Source organism: Pteropus medius, unplaced genomic scaffold (assembly GCF_902729225.1).
Source record: "Pteropus medius unplaced genomic scaffold, Ma_sr-lr_union100, whole genome shotgun sequence".
In the NCBI taxonomy this organism is placed as follows: Eukaryota; Metazoa; Chordata; class Mammalia; order Chiroptera; family Pteropodidae; genus Pteropus; species Pteropus medius.
Genome location: NW_024344437.1, coordinates 1,205,632 through 1,230,253, shown reverse-complemented (window position 1 = coordinate 1,230,253; position 24,622 = coordinate 1,205,632). Strand labels below are relative to the sequence as shown.

The 24,622-nt window shown below is 31.2% G+C and overlaps 1 protein-coding gene across 6 annotated transcripts in view; it reads right to left on the bottom strand.

Moving 5' to 3' along the window:
- TRPC4 (transient receptor potential cation channel subfamily C member 4) overlaps window positions 1-24,622 on the bottom strand; it is a 222,710-nt gene that overhangs the window by 136,376 nt on the left and 61,712 nt on the right. For 5 of the 6 annotated variants that reach the window (XM_039872938.1, XM_039872939.1, XM_039872940.1 and 2 more), the window contains one exon: window positions 7,547-7,951. In XM_039872938.1, the coding sequence (XP_039728872.1) occupies window positions 7,547-7,924 (378 nt within the window). In that variant the 5' untranslated portion in view covers window positions 7,925-7,951. Of the gene's footprint in view, window positions 1-7,546; window positions 7,952-15,917; window positions 15,940-24,622 lie in introns of those variants that run through there. The other variant, XM_039872941.1, reaches the window with a different exon arrangement.

The window sequence follows — 24,622 nt, the reverse complement described above, 5'->3', positions numbered from 1 at the left end:
CACTCTTATTTTATTATAAACTAACTCTTCAAAATAGCTCTAACACATCATGATGCATTTGTTTTCAGGAATATTTAGCCTCATCAATGCACATATGCATTTTTAATTAAATTAAAATTAATAAATATAGAATGCTTAGACAGGATTAAGGTGAAGGGCCTTACATATACTCAGCTTTCTTAGTGCTAGGCACTTCAGTGTGTTGACTTGTTTAATCTTGAATCTCCCTGGTGAGGAGGAACTATAAACCCCCTCATAAATTTATGAGACAGTCAAGCCTCAAAAGACTAAATAATTTACATGAGATTATAAAACAGGATTTATATCTTTCTGTTTCTCAACTCTTTTCACTATATTTCATTTCTTCGGTCCTAAGGGACTTACCTATCTTAGCTTCTCTGTCCAAAAACAGAGAATAAGGGCCTTGTCTTTTATTTTCTTACTGTGGAATGAAAATGCCTAAATGCTTACAGTTTTTGTTTTATTACTTGAAGTTCTTTTATTATTATTATTTAATTTTACTCTTTTGGATTCCAAATATATTTAATGATGTATTTGTAGAATTTTATAATAAGTGTAGTATGCTGAGAGAAAAGAGCAAGAGAAATATTTCAGAAAAATTACTTTTTCTATAATTTGTTGGTTTTCAAGAATAATAAAGATTATCAAACACTTGATTCTGTTCAAAACATCCATAGAGACAATTGGTCCAACCCAAGAGGTCCTTGAAATTTGTCCTATCACATATGTCCATGAGCATCTTTGATACATGCTGAATGGTCCCTGATATCTGGTCCTGTCAAAAATGCCCACAGTTAGGAAACATCCCTGGGTTCCCACAGCCCATAATTTGTACTTTTGGTTTAGATGATTAATACATAAAAAATTCTATCATGTTTTATCAGTCCAATAATTGTGCTGTGGCTGTATTGCCAATGATAATTCTTCTTGTTTCAGTAGCCTAGCTGGTCATGGCACATGGGGTGAGAGATAAGTGAGTCAGTGTGGACCACATGTCTCCGTAGATGTTTTGGATAAGACAAAATATCAAGAACCTTTTCACATGAACCAAATGTCTCTGTGGACAGTTTGGACAGGACCAAAGAGAACAAAATGTTAGTCTGACTAAGGAGCTTAAAAAGTATATTATTTTATGAGTCAGAATGACTCATTAGCTTAAGCTACTTTATCACTTTAATAGTGCATCAATAGTCCATGTCTTTAAAATTCTTTCATTTAAGACAGAATTATTAAGATCTCTCATGATTGCCATTTGCCTGCTGACTAAACACAATCTATGCTTTGTAGAAATATCTTTTAAACTCCCTGCTGTGAAATAATAACGCTTAATTTAATTTTTAGACATTTGAAGTACTTATTAAGAAAAATACTTTATATTGGTTACTACTTTACTATAAGAATCATATTTGGGGATAATTTTCAGCTTTTTCATAGTAACAGTAGACTTAGGCAATATTATAAATATTTTTTCTATTAATAGTTTATATGAAATTATAAAGAAAGTATAATTGATAATTTCTCTAGGTATGTGTCACAATAGGATAAAGATTTTGAGGGGACAACATCTTTAATACTTTACTATAATTGTCCTCTCTCTCACTCTTACTCTCTCTGAATTTTTATAGTACCTAAGAATAAAGTTACACATACCTTTAGGTTCACTTACTGTCAATATCCAAGAGGTAATAAAACAAAAAGGTTAAAATCCCAAATGGTTAACCACTGAGGAAAGTTGAAATGTTTTCATTCTCAAAGGGCAGTGCTAAAGACTTGAGCATATAAGCCGTCTTAGTACATAATATCATTTAATAGGCACCATAGTACTATAATAGTTTATAGTAATGGAAAAGGCAAAATTACCTTCTCCAAAGCCCAATTAAAAAAAAAAAATGAATGCAAGAGTTAAAAGTAAACTTTTTCAGAATATCTGAGTTTTAAAGCAGAAAGTAAATGGATTCGATCTGAAAATTTTAGATTTGTTTAAAGAACATAGCTATCTACCAGTAGCTAGGGCCATATTTATTAACATCCATGACATCAACTAAATAATGTTCTTTATTTTTAATCAGCAGGGTATATATTGGGTTAATAGTATATCTGCATTCATACGCTAATTCCAATCTCCTGTTTCAGACTTTTATTTTCTGATCAGTTAATAGGTGCTGTTTCTAAAGCCACAGATCGTATTAGCAAAAATACTGAAACTATTTTTTTAACTCTTTACATGCACTGAGATAGAAAAAGAGTAAAATGAATTAAATTCTTCTTTGCTCTGTCAATCGCCAATCCTTCACTTCAGCAAGTTATATTATTAGTATATTTGTTTGTCGGTAGGAAGACAGAGATTATGGCATAATACAATAATAATAATATATTATGCTGTTATTACATGTTGCCTTATAAAACACTTTTATAGAATTTGACCACCATCAGATTTTAAGAATCAAGTAAATTAATACTATAATCCTGATTAACAGCCAAGAAAAACAAAGCTCAGAATGATTCAAAGACTTGTCCTGTTCGGAAATGGTGAACAGGGCTAGAAGTTAGCATTTCTATGACTCATTTCTGCTCTTTCTTAGCACTTCACAGCTTCTAATGACATCATTATCCCTTAGTATTTAATGAGTAACTAAATTATAAATGTCATTATAATATTCAAATAGAGACATGGCCTCTAGATCTACAGCCTGTAGATCTAGAGGCTCTATTAAATTGATCTAACTCAAATCAGCTAATGATTTAAATGACTCCCATTCGAATTGGTGCAGTGGCTAGAGTCAGACAGCATAGCGGCCATTTTTTGTGACTCTTGAGTTCCAGCACTGATATTTCCTGGTTTTATGATCTGGGACATATCACTTAAGCCTTTTAATGATGTCATATCCCCATCTATACATGGGGAGAACAATAGCACCTATCATCATTGGATAATGTGAAGATTAAATGAGATAATGCAAACAAAATTTTTATCACAGTTACTAGCATAGTGATAGGTTCAATAAATTTCATCTAATATTATTATTGTTGCTGTAATTATTATTATCATCATTCAGACTATCTCAAGGTTAGTTACTAGCTATTAATTTATAGATCCTGTTAGGTCGAATGCTAAATCACACTGGGCTCCTCTTTCTTTTTTCTCCTTTATGAAATGAAGTGATTATATTAGATGATCTCTAAGATCCCTTACTATTATAAAATCTGGTATTCTTTATAGTAGAGTTTTAAAACCAAAATTTCTTCAATTGAGGTACTCTAGGAACTTAATTATTGAACATATAAGTAATGTTTAGCAAAATCTTTTACCCAAAGATAATAATAAATATAATAAATAATAATAAATATATTAGTGGAATTGGGAAACTCTAATATATTAAGTATAATTTAATCATTAGTACTTAAGAGAATTAATTGAAATCTCCTAAAGGCCAGGTTAGTCTAGGATAGTTCAACACATCTAACATAAAATGTATTACTGTATGTATTCTATAACTTTCAACATCCTTTAAGGCAGCTGTTCTCAATGTTGTCTCAAGACCAGCAGCTGTTCTCAATGTTGTCTCAAGACCTGGGTACTTGTTAGAAATACAATTCCAGAGTCCCATACCAGACTCACTGCACCTGAGATTCTTAGGATAGGGCAGTCTTTGCTTTAACATAACCTTCCAGTGATTCTGATGATGCTGAAGACTATCTATGTGAAAAGTGGAAAAGAAAGTTCTGTTTCTGATAAACATTTACTGAAGCAGCTAAGATTGAAGTTGGATCTGGCCTTAGAAGACCTCAAAGAAAAAGTTCTGCTAGAATAATTAAAAGTCAAGTAACCAATCAATTGACTGAAAAGGGGGCTAATAAGTCACTCTCAGTTATTTCCTATAGAGAAATAAGGTACTAAAAAGGTTAAAGAAAATTTCAATAAAATCATCAGAGAATATCAGAGTAATGATTCTAGCAAGGTAGCAGTCCTAGTAAAAATATATAATGTTTTGTTTTTCTGCTTGGCATTAAGAACCACATGTTCTCCATGCTGCCTACTACATAAAAGAAATTAAATATTTCTTTTTCTATTTTTTGATTTTAAAAATAAAACTCTAGGAACTCAATACCCTGATTTACGAAGGTCTATATTAAATATGGAGGGAAATATTTAATAATGTATGTCCAACTGGCAAAATCTAAATATCTTCATGAGTTACTGCAGTATGAAAATCTTTTGATATACTAACAATCACAAACATTTAAAAAATATACAAGACCAAGAAGAGAAAATGTCAGTGATAGAAAGACAAATGATTTTCTTTGCTTCAGTGTCTTCTTTATCATTTATATAGCAATTCCAGACTGCTTTCTTAAGTCCAGAATTTCTAATTACCACCTAGATGTTAATTTCAATGAATCAAAATGGAGTGTATCCAATCAGGCCCCACAAACCTTTTCTCATAATATCTACCTCAGTTAATGGAGTTAACTTTTCCCAGGTATAAACCCTTAACCGTATTCCTCTTTCTTCTTCAGGCTCCTCTCTGGCTCCCTCATACCCTCTGCCCAGTAACATTTTGTATTTACCAAATCCGGTCCATTTAAATTCATAATTACCTGAGGATTTATTCTCTTTCATCATTTCCATTGTGATCACCTTTATTCATAGTCCCATGATATTTTTCCTGTCTCTCCTCACAATTAGACCTTAAGGCACAAGAGAACAGGAACAGTATCTTCTCCCCACTGCCCATCAGAAGGCCTGGTATAGTAAACATTCTCAGATTTTCCCCTGGTACATATACTGTATGAGAAAACAAATTAATCTGAAATCTCAAAGCCCTTATGATTTCAAGATGCCATTAAGCACCGTATCTTTTTCCAGAGAAAAAAATTAATATGCGAAAAATTTGTAAAAGAAGAATATATATTCTAACCTATATTTGACACATTTTAAGTTCCAAGTAAATGTTTTAATAATCAGATTTGTATTTTTTTTTAAATTAGATCTTCTTTCTTGACTCATTTTAAGACAAGTTTTGTTTATTTTGTCCACCTGGTTATTACCGTTTCCAGGTTTTAACACTTGACTTCAATGACCTTGACAAAATTAATGGCAATGTGTCACAGAATCTTTGTGGGATATCCATGAGACTTAAAATTAGGCAAATTATAATACTATCCAAAATGGCTTTCAATGATTACAAGAATTACAATTTAGGAGAGAAAAAATTTCTGTCTAAAGCATATTTGCAACACTGATTTATGGAAACCTATTCCCAGAGATTTAGCTATACTCAGGAGCTGTATTATTTAAGTAAATCACAGACAAACAGCCAAACTCTAAGGGAGTTTGTCTGCACTCCTAAGCTTCAAGGACATCTTTTGTGTGTTGTACACTATATAAATTTCATGTTGTAACAACCCCACTTCAATTGTACAAAATACCAGGATTTCAGAAGTAGATTAGATTTGCTCTTTGAAAATTAAAAAGTTCAAACAAAAAGATACAATTTTTGTTTTTTCTTAGTGCCTTCACTGAAGAGGAATTCTAGAATGTACAAATAGAAAAGGAAAATGCTTGGCTAGAAAACTAATGTAAGAGAAATCTTCCAGAAATACCTGGCCTAGGATATTTCAAACTCTTAGCAGATTGCAAAACTTTACTGCCTTTTATGATAATCAGGGTTCAGATCAAGTGCCTCTAAGGAGCCAGGACCTACTTGTGAGATAAGAGTTTAGCTCAAAAGTTGAACACCTTCCAACAAACATTCTCATAATAGCAGATATCTTCTCCAAACACCGAATTACCCTAGCCAGCACAAATGTCATTGACTATAGAGACATTAAAATGTATTGCCAATGTTCTTCACAGTAACATGCAATGTTATTTAGTAATATATGAGAAAAACACATTCATAGAAATTAGAAATTTCATTCTATCGACTTGTTGCAATCTAAAATGATTTAGATCACAGTCACAACATTTGTCTATGGCTGCCTATATAGACATAAAACAAGAGATTGTACAACATAAATCATTGTTATTATAAAATACAAATACTTTAGGGGTATAATTCTAGAAGGAATTTTAAAGTCACAAGGTGACTGAGTAAGTAGCATCTAAACTTACACAGATTAAAACAGACTTCTAGTTACTCCTAAGTATCATGAACTCCCTTAGTGGTGAAAATCTAGGAAATAATATTTCATATGTCAAGGTTCGTACACATTTGAAAGGACAGATGAAATAAGCAAATTTTTTATCAAGTTTTAGCAATACAATAAGAAGGGTAATGCCTAAACACCTGGATATGAAACAAACAACAAAAAGTCAGTAAAGCAATAAACAGAGAAATATTGTTATTGTGAAGTATTATTTATAAAAGTTCAAGTATGGGGAAGGGGATGAATGGTGGTGAAATATGAGAATGGATCAGAAAACACAGACTTTTGAGAATACAGGGAAAGCTTTTCAGGAGACACCCAGCCACAAATTTCTTCTAATAATAGTGAGGATTCTAATTAAAGTCCTTCAGTAAAGCAAAGATAATAGTAGCTGCAAGCAGAGCTTGCTTTAAAAAAATTTGTTATCACCTCCTAACAGTCTATCATTTACAGAGATAGAAATTTGCACATTATCAAAGAGAGCAGAAATTGCTAGAGCTGTAATAACACACGTTTCATAAGATTTTACTTTAAAAGACAAATTTGGAGCCACTACATTACATTAACTGTCTTTGCATTTAGTCAGTTACATGATGCAGGGAAGAGAAGACTTCAGTGTGAAAGGAAAAAGGATCAAATTGACAATTTAGATACAGGTCAGTAACAGAAGGAAAGATCTAGACAGACAAAAACAAATTCCTTATTTGTTTCTGTCTATGATTTCTCTACTTTCTTAGAAGTAAAAACTTGGCGATAATAGGCAAAGAAAAAAAACATTATGAGCCGTTTTCATTTATTTTATACTAGTATATAGCTTATACTTTGCCATTAATAAATTTTATATTAAATCTATAATCAGAATTCAGTTATTTCCTAGTAATCTTTTTTTGTCTCAATTTAAAAGAATCCACTAGAGTTTGCTAAAAAACGATATCAAAATTAGATAATGCAATTTACTTTCACAGTAACATGCAGAATAGGTAAGCAGGTTAAACAGGAAAATATCAAAAGAATTTAGCATGCCATTGTAGAATGTTAAAAAGTGAAAGAGAACAGGAAACCTACCAAGTACACACTAAGCGCAAACAACATTGTATGTCGAGCATGACGTAGAAATGTTTCTGGTGTAAGAGATGCCAACATAGGTTACTTTGTTTTGCTTTAGTTCCTCACTAAAGGTCATTTGCCAGGGTAAGAGATGCAGGTGGCAGTGGTGGGTAACTATTGGAAAATATGAACTGTGTACTTAACATTAGTTTTTTGTCATAATAGTTCTGATTTTAATGCTTACATTTCTTAACATTTTGGGGAATGTAAACATCCATGGAAACCTTCCATAAGTAAAATACATTAAAGACAGCATTTTTGCATGTACCTGTTTTTCTCCACTGGGCTTTTTGTGGTTCAGTAACAGCTCAACAGCTCCGACGACTTCTTTCCTGATTGCATGTAACAGAGCATCACCGACATAGACATTAAAACTCAAGAGTAGTTCAATGAGCTCCAAGTTCTCATTTTCAATTGCAATTAGGAGAGCAGTTCTTCCAAGAGGGTCAATGCAATTAATATTGATTTTAAAATAAATTTCAGCTTCCTCTAGGGATTTCTTGACACTTGCATAATCTCCTTTTTCTACAGCATTTAAATAGGCTTTTTCTGATGGTGAGAGTTCCGATTCTGCTCTGACGATCCTTAGAGGGATGCGGTCTCTGTAGGGGGCATTAACGTTTCTTTTGTAATAGAACTGAGCCATGTTTCATGCCATGCTATTTCTTTGTCTCTGGAAGTGCAAACAAAAACCAAAAAACACAAGAATTATTGTTGGTACACTTTTTAATTATTATGCATCACAGAACTCAAGATGATGTCAATAACAACGATGTGATTATTAATTATAAAGTTTTTCCCCTTAAACAACGGAAATAGATTTAATAATTATTCAGTTATTTGCAAACACAAGTAACTAAGTCCTAATCTAAAAGGAATAAAAAAGATGTTAATATTCTCAAGTTCTTTAAAAAAATTACTTTGAAAGTGACATTTGTCACAGAATACAACTATAGATTTTTATTTACAAAATTTATCATAAGTATATATAGTTTTTAGCAGAAAACCTTAAAAATCAGAGGCTGTATCTTTGAGGTTCCAAAACTGGACCAGGACATTCAATATATGTCGATTTTGCTAATCATGGAGATGTTGTTGAGATTATAGAATATCACAGTCTTGGCAAAATGTTTTTTACTTTTCACATATTCTATTCTTAATATTAGTAAGTATTGACATCAAAGTTAAAGTGAAATAATGTTATTAATGTCAATAAAATGTTATACTAAGCCTGATGAGCATAATTTTATTTTTTTTTCTTTGTAAGTAATCCACTGAGAGTGAAAAATGTGTACTGATAATATTAATGATCAAAATGAGCCTAGGCAGTTCAATTTTCAAAGGAAGGATTTAGAAAATGATTAAATACAGAGACTTTATTATGAACATGCTATTTTCTTAGTTTTATTACCTTGGGATTATGAAACAATTAACCACAAGACAGAAATATATTTATTATAAACAATTATTATTTGAAAGTTATACCAAAGATATAGTTAAAGATGAAGAAATTAATAAGTTAATAAGAACAAAGTTGCTGGAAGCTATATTGATTTAGTATCATCCTAATACAAATTTGCAGAAAAATGTATTATGTTTTGAATATAATTTCTTTATTGCTGTTAGTTCCTGATTTCATACTTATGATCTAAACTATTTTATTATTGGCATTTATATTTAATTCACATATTTATTTACATACATTTGCCATGTGAAATTAATAAGCATTCTAGGTACCTGAACATGCATAGTCCTCTTAACTAATCTTTTAGACCTAATCATTTTATGAGTAAATTAATCTGTTTTGAATAATGCTTTAACTGTAGGTTAAACATGTGTTGCATTAACAAGTGTGATTGTATTTAATGTAAAGTTTTTAATTTTGGAAATTATGCATTGTTTGTATGCTATCTCAATTTAATTGCAATTTCAGTAATCAGGCAGTTAAGTTTCACTCTTTGATGTCCAGCTTATTCAGTATGGTCTCCCAAATATCTAGGTTCAGGCACTAATATGCAAAACTTTTATAATTTGTTCCTTTAGGACATATTAGATTATTTTATTAAAGTGACTTCATAGATTAAACAGAAAGTGGGAATCCCATAATCCAGAAAACTTTTCTCAAATATTTCATATTTTATTAGTCTTGGTATTTAAATGTATAAAATATGACCAACAACACAGAATGACATAAATTTATTTCACAACTGCAGACAGGATGTGTTATGCATTCTTTAAACGGTAATACTAACTTTTTAGAGAAAAATAGAGAGTAATGATGGTGTTCAAATATATTAATTAAGGTGTGCAAATTACTTGCTTGAAGCTTGATTATGATTGTAGTATTTGGGAAATGCTTTAACTCACTCACTAAAATAATGGTTGTAGAATTTATATTATTGGATGAAAAGGACAATTTAATATTTCTCTAGTTTAGTTAAAACTTTAATAAACCAACATTATTATGATGTTACATACTTCATTCTAATTTTCTGATTCTGAATGCCCCATTCATATATCAATGATAACATTAAAACATTTGCCTCAGAGTGTCAGCTGTCACACACTTCCCAGTACTTCTTTTCCCAATCCATGCCAGCATCTATAGAGTGTGCGAGAACAATGTTGTGGCCTTTGCACTGTAATTTTATCAACACTGCAATATAAATGCTTCATAATGATAATAACTAGCATTTATTTTATATTTCAGCAGTATACATTCTTCTTTATTACCTCACTTTGACTATTTGAAAAATATATGAATATACCTTTTTTAGAGTTAATTTTTGAGATTTCCTACCAACAATGTTTTTGCTTAAGACTAATGTTTGAATGAAGTTTACCTAAAATATAGTTTAAAATGAGAGTATGGACACAGACACACACACACACACACACACACACACACACACACACACACACACACACACACACACACACCGAGTATTAGAACTTCATATGAATTGTGACTCAATCAGGTTAGGAATCAACCTAGAGAATGGAAATGTGTTGTACTGTGTTGAGTTGTGTTGTGCTGTGTTCTATTCTTTATTTTGTTTTATTAAGATAATATCAAATAAAGAATTAGATAGTAAACAACATTTGACTTCTTATTTTCAAAATTCAAGATGACAATGAAGAGATTGGTAGACAACAATAGAAGACACTGGAGAAATTGAGGGAGGGGTGCTGACAGATAATAAGGAATTAAATTTATTAAAAACTATTTCATTTAATACATATAATTGCCACAAATGTAAATTATATAAGTACATTTTTAAAAGATGATACTAATCAACAATATATTTAATAATCAATAATGTATTTAAGATGCGAACTGGGTATGAAACATTACATTAAATATTCTGTTTCTCCATGTATAAAGTGAGGTAAACAATACTACAAAGAAATGGGTGAGAAGAATCAATGAGTTAGTACCGAGAAGTATCTTTTATTAGCTATAATGTCCTCTTTCAATTTCTGGAATATATTTGAAAAATATAGGAACTCACATTGGGAAGGCTAGGTGGTTTTGAAATGTGTTTAAAATTGGAATACGAAAGAGAGAGAGAAATAGAGAGGGCAACTCTAATGGTGAAATCCTTAAAAGAGTAAGGAAAATTATATAATTTTTCAATACATAGACTTGTCCTTCAAGATTTTTGCTACCATTCTGAATTCTAGACCTTTTTTAGTTCCCTTAAGCAGGATACTATATGCACGTTTCCGTAGTTGCAAGTCTTATATCAAAAACACCACATTTTGACTAAAATGTTTTGTGACTTAGACTAACCAACATTTGATTGTCAACATTATCCTCTTATTTTGCTGTCATAAAAGCACAGTGAACTACTAAATTCCTTTAAAAAGTTTTAGGGACATTTCTGTGAATGCTATGAAGATGATTTTATATTATTGCTCAATGAAAGAAAAGAACTTTACTAAATAAAATATTCTGACATCCTAGGATTTTTAAAAAGAAAATCAGAATTATACTTATTTTTAAAATTAAAATCCCTTATAACTTAATAAGAATCAAACTTAAAACTAAATATTCAATATCTCCATTGAACACACACATACACACACACACACGCACGCACGCACACACACACTGTGGAGAATGGCACATGCAAGGTGGAATTTTTTTATTTAACTTGATTTTTTTCTCATGAACTTTATAAAACAAGCTTTAGAAAAACACGTAGTAAGAAAAGTTTGAATTTCTACCCTGAGAGTTAGAATGTGTGCATTCATTTATTTCTTTTTTCCCTCCAGTTTCAAAGGAAAGTATGCTCTCTCCCTACTCTTGCTGCTAATCCTTCTGTCTGAGCTTTCATTCATTTCTACTTCTCTGAGTTTCATATTTAAACTTTTTTCTGAAAACTGACTCTCCTCCTCAAATTACAAATGTACTTAATTTTAACATTCTTATCTTAAAATTCTAATTACTTTTGACAATTCTTTCTCTCATGATTTTCTTTATTCTATAACTTTAAGTTGTTTTTTTTTTTCCTCAATTACTCATATTTTTCTAACATGATGTTTATATCCATCATGGAATTTCTTTTCTTGAGGTCAATCATGCCCTGATACTTGCCAAATACATTTTGGTACTTTTCAAACCTTATAATAACCAACTTTTCAGAAGCCTCTGTTGACTGGGCCCTTTGAAATGAAAATTGTTTTGCCTTGAATTCTGTGATGTTCTATGACGTTCTTCTCTTAAAACTTTATCTCAGTCTTACCTCTCCCAGTAATTCACCCAGACTCCCTTTCTTCCATGCAAAGCTAAAATGTTATGCCTGCTCATGGCTCTTTTCTCTATCCATCATTCTCATTACCAACATTACATATGTTAAGAATCATTTCTTAAGTCTTACTGGTCACATTTCAACTGCTCAATGCATTCTCTCTCGTAATGTTGACTTTATCTCCTATTCTTTTTTTCATACAGCTATAGCAATATTCTTCTTAAAATTCCACTGATATATATATATTTTTTACATCCTCCCTATTTAGCTCCACAATGCCACATCCTTAAACATTCTAAAATGTGAATCTAATCAAGTCACTCTCTCACTTATAATCTTTAAATGACTGATAACTATTCACAGGAAAAATACAACCCTATTATGAAATACAGACTATTCCATGATTTGGCTTTTAAATGGCTTCTTAGAATTATTTCCCAAGACTGGCCCTGGAAAACTTTATTTTACACTGACAAGAATAACAAACTACTTGCCTACTATAGCTCTAAGCATTTTCTCATACTGTTCTTTACAACGGGAATACCTTTCCTTCTCTTGAGCCTCTGGAAACTCCTGCCAAGTTTTAAAACTTCTGTAAAGTATCACAGTCTCTGAGGATTTTTCTTCATCTTAAGGAAGGGTTATACAGCCTTGTTAAAATATTTTCATGAACTCTGTAGATCTCTTAAATTTAGAATATTTCTTACTGTATAGGTGATTGTGGCTTATATATTTTTTTATCCACAGTGCTAAGCAAATAGTAAGTGCCCAAAATTTGTTGATGATTCAATGAATTAATGACCACACATTTAGAGTTATTCCACTACCATTTCAGATAAAAGAATATAATAAATAGGGTCAACTTGCTTTAATCATTTACCTACAATTGGTTTAGTGTTTGTCAGCCTACTGAATGCAACAATTGGACATCCAATCAACAGTTATTAAGCTATCAAATAGCCTTCACAAATGCTTTCAATTTTTTTACCTACTTTTCTTTTCTGTTTATCTTTACCCCTAAGCTTTTGTCATCCATAAAAAGGATTAAGACTGTAATGTATAAATCAACAAATGTACAGCTCACAGCTCTAGAATATATTTCTCACCTTCACAATCTAAAATCATCAGAAGGGCATATGACTTATAAGTTGGCTGATGCTTCCAGGGGAATTGGAGCAAAGAGGAAAAATACAAGACGATCTGAGAAAGTAATTTGAATACCTTATAATAGAAGAGGTAAAGTTAATTTACCAGGTCACAGGAGAAAAAAGTGCATATTAACATATACAGATTATTAAAGAGGATAGGAAAAAAACTGAGAAATAAGAAATCATTAAGTAACTGAAAACACTGATAGAATGACAATAGAATGAATAAGTGAATTGTCACAAAATTCAATTTTGTTCAAGTCACAAAATTCTCCCAGTTTGTAAAATATAAAAGTTAAGAGAAAAAGAGAATAGATACATTAAGGCCAACAACTATAATATAGCAATTGCATAAAGAGAAAATAAAAGAATGGGGTGTAAAAATATTTTAGTAGTAATGACTAAAATTTCTCATAACTAAAAAGATATAAGATCTCAGATTGAAGAATTTCATGGTGCAACATAGGGTATGTGAGAACAACTTCTTCATAGACAGAATTTTTTTAAAAAAACAAATATATCCCCTATGGGAACTGCAACCACATACATCATTAAGAATAGCTACGTCAACATTAGTTATTGTTTTAGGGAAACTTTGCCCAGAGAAGATAAGTTTGTGAATCAATAAATAACTTGTTCTTTCACTGTCCACTTTAAAAAATTCCAGCATGTCAGTTTATCTGAGATAACATTCTGCTCATCTGGGCAAACAGGTTCCTTATTAAATAATGCTTTACTTATCCACTTTACTAAAGCCACCAATGTTAAACTAGATTTCACAATTATCACCCAATCCAATCATCTCGTACCAGGAAAGATCCACATTAGAACTCTTGTGCCCAGGACAAAAATTCCAACTCCTACTCTTCCCATATGCCCTCTTTGGTGACACTAAGAGATCATCTGACAATAAATGAAGTGAGTGTCGTCAAGAATTAATATCAGCATAAAATTACAAATAAAAAAATAATAAAAGTTTATATTAGGAAAGAGGAAGTATTAACTCAGGATTATGAATGCAAAATTCACAGATTCTGATTGTTGTATAATATTCATGGAGATTTAAATATCTGTTAATATTTTATTGACTTTATTAATATTTTTATTAATGCTCCAATTGAATATATTTTGAGTAATCTTACCGTAAACTTTTTTTCCACATCCCTATTAGTTTTTTTTTTTTATCACTGCAAAAAAATTTGCTTTATTTAATTTTTCAGACATCAAGTATACAAAGTTATCAAATCAGGTTCTAAATGTGGGAAACCATATGCTATGCACAAATGACAATGGACTGTTGCAGATCATAAGTCAGGGGTCTTCTGCGTTCTCATACATATCTTTGTAACCGTATAACAGTGTCGACCCTCATTCTGAGATGAGAAAATGACAAAGTGTGAAAGTTTGTAGTTTTTTTAATTAATTTATTTAAATTAGTTTCAAGTCTCTATTACTTTTTATAATTTTGTAGAATTGAGGTTTTTCAGGAGTACATACGTTGTTTTATAACAGGAATGTGTGTATATGTGTATACCTATTGATATTACTACACCAGAAACACTTGTACTTCTTTCATTGCATCAAAGATGTTACTACTTGTTTACAATGAAAGCATAACTTGTCATAAAGAAAGCAATACTAAAAAGAAATGCAGGGGGAAAACAATGCATGTTCCAGATAAGTAGTTTATAAGACTTGACAAAGAAAAGGTAACTTAGTTTTAAAAATGACTTAACTAACAGCAAAATGTATTCAAAGTGCCCCACCACAATCAGATTCTGCAGTGCATAGATGACCTTCAGTTTCTGAAATCGTGTGTGCATACATATGTGCATGTGTGTTTGCATGTGTATGAATGGTCATGGTGGTGATTATGAGTCTTTTACCCAAAACAAAAAGAAATATTTTAGTGATAGCAAAATAATATAGATATGCTTAAATTTGGATGTACTTATAGAATTTTTAATAAATATATGACCTCTTTCTTTTAAGAAATCAATTAAATTATTGCAGATGTAGGAAAGTATATTATGTGGGTGGTGGTGGTAGTGGTGATAATAGTGTGGTGGTAGAGTGGTGTGTGTGTGCATATGTGTGTGTGTGTGTGTGTGAGAGAGAGAGAGAGAGAAGTAATTGAACACATATTGCATAGTAGTATACTAACAGGAAAGCATGAAAACTTTGAGTAGAGACTAGAAAAATAAACAATATTGAGACAACTGGTTACAAGTTTTGGAAATGATTATTTGGAACACCATGAAAGTGGATTTTAGATGGATTAAAAAGTTAAATATTGAAACAATTAAAATAGGAAAATTTCAGTCCATTTTTTCATGTAGAAATGACTATGAGAAAGGCTCATGATATGCATACATAAAATTTTTAAAAATCTTAGTATTAAAATATAATACACAAAATTGAAAGGCAAAACAAGTAGGAAATTATTCATAATAAATATAACCAAGAAGGGGTTATTAAATAGAAAAGAAAAATCACTAAGATTTAAATAGTAAAAAGAAGAGCTCCCTTAGAAAAAAGAATATATAAATGAAAAATATCATTTGAAAATGCATTCTGCTTGACTGACCTCTAAAACGGAGACATTGATCTTAAGACAAAAGATACTGCAAATGTGATCAAATTGCATACAAAAAAATAACTAATACCAGAAAGGATGCAGTGAAAATATTTCTTTTGTAAATTACTGATAGTTTAAACTGAAAGGAAAATGAAATACCTGTATTAATTATTTTGAAAGGTTCAAGCTCTTTATCCTAAGAATACTTCTTCCAGGAATCTATTCTAGAGTCATATTTTACAAGGTAGACAATGATGTATACACAAAAGTAAAAATAACTCTTGTTATCTGTTGGGAAAAACTGGAAAGATTAAAAAACCATTAATTTTTAACTACTTCAAATAAGAGCTGAATACTTAATGAAAAACTATGCAGTCATTAAAATAATATGTATTAAAGCTAATATTATGCAAAATAATCATGTTATGATAGGTGATAATCATAGATAAAATTTTAAATGCAAGATTAGTATCTGCAGCAATGATGAAAACTAAGAAGGAGGCAACTACAAATAATTAAGAAGGGTTATCTATAGATAGTGATTTTTGTTCTCTAAATTTCCTATTTTTGATAAGAACATGATACATTTCAATATAAAAATAAAATTCTTTAATTACAAAATCAAAGTTTATTTTATAAAAAGTAACAATTAGCTATCCTTAATAATTAGCAGGACTCTCATGTTTAAAGTATTTGACTTGTTTCTTATGACTCCAGAAGCTAAAACTAAGTACAGTAGGATAGAAATTAAGAAGAAAAATTTTCTTCTCAACAAAAAGAATGATCATTTAATATTTACCCAAATATTAAATGTTTATCTCAGAGTCTAGTAAACTCCCTGACAGTATTCAAGCATTTGAGAGTAATGTAAACTGATTGATGTAAATAGAGTTCAAGAACTATATAGATGGTTAAATGGGATAATCTTTGATGACTATGGTGATTTGACTCTTTGATTCTATTAGTCTCTGTTTTTGTCATTGTTTCTTCCAATAAACCATGTTACCTGGGACACATTACTAATTTTGTCAAACTTTTTAGTGTTCCATTAAAGTTATACTAAATGATCTTCATGCTTCCATGAAGCTCTATGAATTTTTACTTAATTTTTAAAATACGAGATCATTTTCATTCTGCTTTTATACATAATTTTTCTGCTCTTGGTCATAGACAGGGTGTCTCTTTATTATTTGTCATTGAGTTTTCCAAGGAAAAAATTTCTAAATATATTAATTATTCAGATAAACACAACTGCAAAAAGTAACAAAAAAACTTTTTCTTTTGTGATAACTAGAAGAGAAATTAGGTTTTGATGGTCATACTGTTTCTACAATTTTCCATGGTAGTTCTCATGCTAAATATTTATTATATTATGAAGTTAATTTGGTTATTATTTTTATTTTAAATAATAAAATAATAATAATACTTTTAAATAATAATAATACTTTTATTATTAAAACTAAATTGTATATTTTTGTTTAGATAATGAACCATAAAGGTTTACAATTATGCTGGGGTTAGAAAAAAAAATATATTAGGGGTACAATTTTACAAATTCGCACATGTTATCTTTATTTGTTATACCTATAAATAAGACAGTCTAAGTTAGTTATTTCTTCTAAATGGGGTGGTTATTATCTTACATTCATTTCTCATATAGCCTTTGTTTGAGGCATTTAGAGAAAATATAAAAGTAGAAAACAGTGTTCCTTGTACTTACTGATTTTATAATCTGCCATAGGATAAATGCTTTAGCATCACTGTGACAGATCTTAGCATATTTTGGGGTCAAAAGTAGACTTCCCTGCAACCACTGATACATAGTTGCTATTTTTTTATGTTTAGAGGTGAATCTATGCATGTTTTCAAATCTATTGTTCTCTATATTCCTAAAACAACCTATCTTGATAAAAAAAAAAAAAAGGTAGGTTGTTTTTCCCACCATTTTAATTACTGAAGATACCATGGGAGAGCTATTATCCAAAGTCCCAAGTTGTAAATTCTGAAATTAATGCATTTATCTTAATCCACTGCAGTTCCAGGCAAAGAGTCACCCTTGGTGAAGCGATGTCCCCTCCTCTATCTGAGTGTACATCCTAAAAGGACAATAATGAAGTGGGTGAGAGCTGCAGAGGACAACCTAATCAACTGACTCATTTCTGAAAACAAACTAGTTAACTGGGGATATACCAGTGTCACATCTGCTTTGTGTCCACTGGAAAGCTTTACTCTTCAGTTATTCAAAAAAGATTTATTGAGGCTTATTTTGTATCAGACCAGGACTGTTTTGAGGGCCGAGGATAAAAAACAAAAACAAAAACAAAAACAAAAAACCACAAATGAAACACAATCTCAACGGGTGAACTTTATGGTATATAAATTATATCTCAGTAAAGATATTAAAACAACAGCAAGAAATCTCTGACTTCTATCAAGTAGAGAAGGAGCTTTGTTGATAACCAATAGAAAATAAAGTGTTAAGTTCTCCAGTATAGATTTATATAATGTTACTTAGAGATTGAGAAGAGAAAGCAGTTAGTCATACCTGGTGGTGATGGTGCAGGGAGGGCGGAGCGGGGCACGGGGTGCCTGCTAGAAAAGGTGGAGCTTTACCTAAGTATTTAACTGAGAGTAGGTATTTTCCCAGTGACTATATGGAAGCAAGGAATTCTAGAAAGAAGAAGCATAGTTTATAAAGAATGAAGATGACAAGAGCTCCTCATTTTAAGTTAGTTTTCGCTCCTAGAATGACTGTTATTGTTCACATGTAGTCATACTTTCACACAATGGTTTTCCTATTATGTCTTTTAATAATTTTTGTTACCTCAAATTTGTTCTAAATTACTTAATGGCCCTTATTAGTTCCTACGAAATCCTAAACTTCTTAGTGATATTATCAATTAGGGAACATGACAGAACTATGCAAAATCATAGGAAAAGATATATTTCTGTGGCTCAGAAAAGTTTAAAAACATCTGCAAGATTACACAGCCATTACGTTTTGCATCCAGAAGATGTAGCAAAAGGATGAGGAATGAAAACGGTGATAATTTCTGGGAGAAATCAGAGTCAGATGTGGTAAACACCTTGTAAACAGTAATATAAACAGAGCCCCTTTAAAACAGAGACAGAGCTGTCTTGCATGTCTTCTTAACCTAAATATTTGGAATGTTAAAACAGGACAAAATAACTGGGCCTAAGCAAACTTATGTCTTAAAAAAATAAACAAACAAATAAACAAACAAACAAACAAATAAAACTGTTTGCATGGATAACAAGAAAGTAGATATTATGGCTACTGGACTGATCATTCCCAGACTGAAAATTAAAAACATTGTTTAGAATTAACATCACTACATATTACCAGTACCAACAGACATGCCTTCCTTGTATCGATGTAATTGTTCCCTTCTCTTTCTTATAAATACCATTGCTTTTGTCTTCCAATTGAAACACTATTTGGGCTTCTGCCTGAATCATTGTGACCCCAATAGCTATTCTTATTGATCTCAATAAATGCTTGTTGCCTCTCCTTTGAAAGACCTTTTATTTTTAGTTTAACAGCCTTCAGGCTAAATTCTATTCCACATTCTCAACCAATTTTTGGTCGAGGAAGGCAGGGACTAGAGTTATACTGTGGCTCTCCTTAATGTGGTTGGTCTCTTCATGTTCCTAGAAATTTTGTTCTTGCCTTGCTGCTTAGGTGTCCAGAGATTAAGATTCTACTTTAAAACTGTCCCTTGTGACAATAACAATATAACAACAAAACCAATAACACTTACTGAACCTTTAGTATGTGCCAGGCACTGTTCTATGTTTTATATGTATGAGTTCAATTAATCCTCATGAAAATCCCCTTGGGGGGGTATTATTGCCCTTTGGGATGGATATAAGGATTAACTATCCATCTCGTTGGACAAGGTCAAACGAGCTTGGTAAATGTGCTCCTTATTCTATGCTCAGTTTTCCCTATTCTATATTATACATTTTGCCTTTTACTCTGTTACTGAATGGCCTGTTCAGTTTCCCATTGACTGGGTTTTTAACATGTTCTCCAATTTTCCAGCGACTGGAATACCTATGCAATGGGTTTCCTGATCTTGAACTTTAGTTTCCTTGTCTGTAGCTCTCAGAGAATTCTTTTGTGTCATCACCAATATTGCTGGACCTCCCCAAAAACTCAGTCCTTGAGATCTTAGGCTTCTTTGTCAATTGAATCTTGGTTGTACTATTGGCCTGTACTGAAGGTAATGAAGTCATATTTATCATTCTCCTATTGGCTCTTCTCTTTGGGGAATATTTCCTGGCTCATGCTTATTTGTATATAAAAAGAGACCCATGGCAAATCATAGGCACCTAATCTTCCCCTCCCCACAGCATCTCAAGTAATCTTATGTAATTCAGTATAGGTACAACCATAAAGAAGAATGTAATTAAGTCCTTTGCTCATATGAGATGGAGTGGTGGTAAATAATAAAGTGTGGGTTTCACCCCCAACATTAAATTAAACCCAGAAAGTTAAAGCTCAGTAGGATTGTGCAGCATGGCAATTCTCAACTCCCATTGCTGTTTCTCGGTAGTAATTCAGATTGAGTTTTAACCTCCCAAAAGTACTATCATTTATAGTAAAATAGTATAGATATTATAAAAGGTAATCTTTTTCATTTGTTTTAACTTTTTAATATTTTACTCAATATTTTTATGTCCTCTGAATTTACCAAGTGAGTTTCTTTCTACACTGAAACCGAAAATTAATTATACCATCCAAATTAATTTTTTAAAACTAAAATACTTAGAATACTCTTTGCAAAGCTTCATTATGCACAAAGAATTCAGCATCCCTTAAATACCTCTAACTAGTAATTACAACAACTTAAAAGATTAAATTTACTTGGCAAAGCAGTTTCTACAGATCATTCAGTTATTTTCCAAATTTCTTAGGAATTTACTTTACAGAGACTTTTATTGAGTACAGTTATTAGCCCATGACATTGTGATCATTTTTAATGAGATAAAGTTGTACTATGATTTTTAACTAATCTCAGAAATTTATCCCTTTAGTATATTCACATTGAAATATTTAAGACCATACTTAAAACTTCTTTTATTATCAGGCATGTTAGCATTTTCTTTTAAATTCAATTAGTTCTAGGGCTTTGGATGTTTAAATAGATACGATAAGATTATTTATATAAGCAGCAAAGTTTATTTTCCATAAAGTCCTCATTTAAGCTTTAACTAAATGAAACTAATGTTCTTTAAGTCAAAGTTCTACTGTTATTCTAGGACTTGACATAAACTAATTTCAACTATTGGTTTAAAAAATATGTAAGAGCTATGGACTCTATAGGAGAATCCTCCACTCTGACTGGCTCCATTATGAGCAGCTCTTAGATTTTCGTAAATTTTCTCTGCTTCTTGGAAACTCGGTTGCCTTAAGGAAAATTGAAGAATTAAACTACCAAGACCTACTCTGATTCTAATAGATATAATCTCACACCATCTAAGGTAAAACAATTTATAAGTTTTGCAAACAGTTGATTTATTAAAATTATAAAAGTGAAGCCAAGAGTTGAAACTTCAGTTGTGTTTTCTATTTTCCATTCTAAATTAGAATCCCAAAATGCCATGATATTAAAAACTTCATAGGCTTTCCGAATTCTCTCTCTCTGCCTGATTGTTGAGCGAAGACAATCAGGTCTCCTCTCCTCTTGGACTGCGACTTATATCACCTGCATTCCTGATTCTCAGGCCTTTGGATTTAAAACTAAAATACTTAGAATACTCTTTGCAAAGCTTCATTATGCACAAAGAATTCAGCATCCCTTAAATACCTCTAACTAGTAATTACAACAACTTAAAAGATTAAATTTACTTGGCAAAGCAGTTTCTACAGATCATTCAGTTATTTTCCAAATTTCTTAGGAATTTACTTTGGATTTGTCCAGCTAAAATTCACACTCCCAGTTTTCATGGTTCTTCAGCTTGCAGATTGCAGAACTTGGGACTCCTCACATTCCATAATTGTGTGAGCCTATTTCTTATAATAAATATTCATACATAATGCATGTTGTTTCTGTTTCCCTGGAAAACCTTGATGAATACAGTGTATCATCCACTGCCGCTTCTGTCAAATTTTAGAAATCTTGACTGTATACATTTTACTAATTAAATTTATTGGGGTAATATTAGTTAATAACATTATATAAGTTTCAGGTGTACAATTCTATACTACAACGTCTGTATATTACATTGTGCGCACACCACCCAGAGTCTAGGCTCCTTCTGTCACTAAATATATGATCCCTTTTACCCTCTTTCTCTTCTCCCCAACCAGTTTCCCTACATTTGTAGTCAATTAAAGCTAGTTTCTAAACCAGAGTTGATGCTTTCAACCACTGTGATCTGGATAGAATTACACAACTCAGAGTGATGTTGTGAATTAGGGATAACATGACCATGTATTAAAAAGTTGAGATAAAATATAGTAATTGGACCATGGTGCTTGACTCTTAGAAAATATACAATAAGTGTTTATTTAGTTTCAGCCCTGACCTTTTCTTCCTTGTAATTTTGAATGTTCAGGAGTTGAATAAGCCCTAAATTTACTGCAAGCAATTTGTAATCCAGGAACTTACATTTACAACCCAGGGAGTTCAGTAAGAGAGACCTCAGGTAATTTTACATTCTTCATAGGTTAAAACACTAGAGATTTACTACTTGTGGCTTATAAATTGACGATGAAAAAGATAGAGGTTTTGTAGCTAAAACTACTGTTGTTTTTTTTTAAATCATCTTCTGCAACATAGACTCAGGTTAGTTATTTTCTCTTGGAGACTTATTCTCTCTATGTAATAAGGTAGATATGTTGCCCCCATGCAGGATTGTTGCTATGAAAATGTGATATAATATGCAAAAGTGGCCAATACATAGGCGTTCAATTGATGGTGGTTGTATTTGGATTTGCTGTATTTTTTTTTTTTTTTTTTGTGAAGTGATTCCCCTAATTACTCTAGTATCCTTCTGGCACTATACATAGCCATTACAACATTATTGACTATATTTTCTATGCTGTACTCCACATCTCCATGACTGTTTTATAGCTATTAATATGTACTTCATCCCTTCACCTTTTTCACCCTGCCCCCAACCACTCTTTCCTCTGGCAATCAAAAGTTTATTCTCTGTAAGTTTGTCTTCGTTTTGTGTTTTCCTTTTGTTCATTGGTTTCTTTTGTTCAATATACTTTTTTGGGTTATTCGTTCTAGTTCTGTGAAAAATGCCATTGGTATTTTGATAGGGTTGCATTTAATCTACAGATTGTTTTGGGTAGTATGGACATTTTAATGATGTTGATCCTTCCTACTCATGAACACAGTATACACGTCCACTTATTTGTATCTTCTTCAATTATTTTTTCAATAACTTATAATTTTCTGAGAACAGGTCTTTTACCTCCTTGGTTAAATTAATTCCTAGGTATTTTATTGTTTTTGATGTAATTGTAAATGGAATTTTTTCTTAATTTCTCTTTCTGATAGTTCATCATTGGTTCATGAAAATGTAATAATATTCTGAATATTAATTTTATATCTTGCTACTTTATTGAATTCATTTATCAGTTCTAACAGGTTTTTTTTGGTAAAATATTTAGGGTTCTCTTAACATAATATCATATCATTAAAATTTTAATTCTTTTCCAATTTGAATGAATTATATTTCTCGTTCTTGTCTGATTGCTGTAGCTAGGACTTCTGATACTATGTTGAATAACAGTGGTGAAAGTGAATATCCTTGTCTTCTTCCTGATCTTAAGGAAAATGCTTTTAGCTTTTCCTCATTGAGTATGATGTTAGTTGTAGATTTGTCATATATGGATTTTAATATGTGGAGATGTGTTTCCTCTATTCTTACTTTGCTGAGAGTTTTTGTCTTAAATGGATCCTAGATTTTATTTCAAACACTTTTTCTGCATCTATTGATATGATCATATGATTTTTAGCCTTCATTTTGTTAATGTGGTGTATCACATAATTGATTTGAGAATATAGAACCAGCTGTGCATCCTAGGAATAAATCCCACCTGATCGTAACATATGATATTGTTAATGTATTGCTGAATTTGGTTTGCTATATTTGTTGAGGATTTCTGCAAATATGTTCATCAGAGGTATAGCTGTGTAATTTTTTTTTGTAATGTCTTTCTCTGGTTTTGGAATCAGGGTAATGATGACCTTATAAAATGAGTTTGGGAGCTTTTCATCCCCTTGAAGTTTTTGGAATAGTTTGAGAGAATAGATGCTAATTATTTAAATGTTTGGTAAAATTCACCTATAAATCCGTCTGGTTTAGGACTTTTGCTTTTTGGAAGTTTTTTGATTACTGATTCGATTTCATTGGTGGTAATCAGTTGATTCAGATTTTCTTTATCTTCTTGACACAGTCTTAAGAGACTTTATGTTTCTGGGAATGTATCTATTTCTTCCAGATTGTCCAATTTGTTGGCATATAATTGTTTGTAGTATTTTCTTATAATCCTTTGTATTTCTGTGGAGTCCATCATTACTTCTGTTTCACTTATGATTTTATTTATTAGGATTTTCTCTTTTTCTCTTGATGAGTCTGATTAAAAGTTAACCAAATTTTGTTTATTCTTTCAAAGAACCAGCTCTTATTTCACTGATCTTTTGCATTGTTTTTCTAGACTTTATTTCATTAATTTCCACTTTGACCTTTATTATTTCTTTCCTTCTACTCATTTTAGGTTTTGTTTCCTGTTTGTTTTCTAATTCCTTTAAGTGTAAGATTAAATCGTTTATTTGAGATTTTTCTTTTTCTTGAGGTAGGCCTGTGTTTCTATGAAT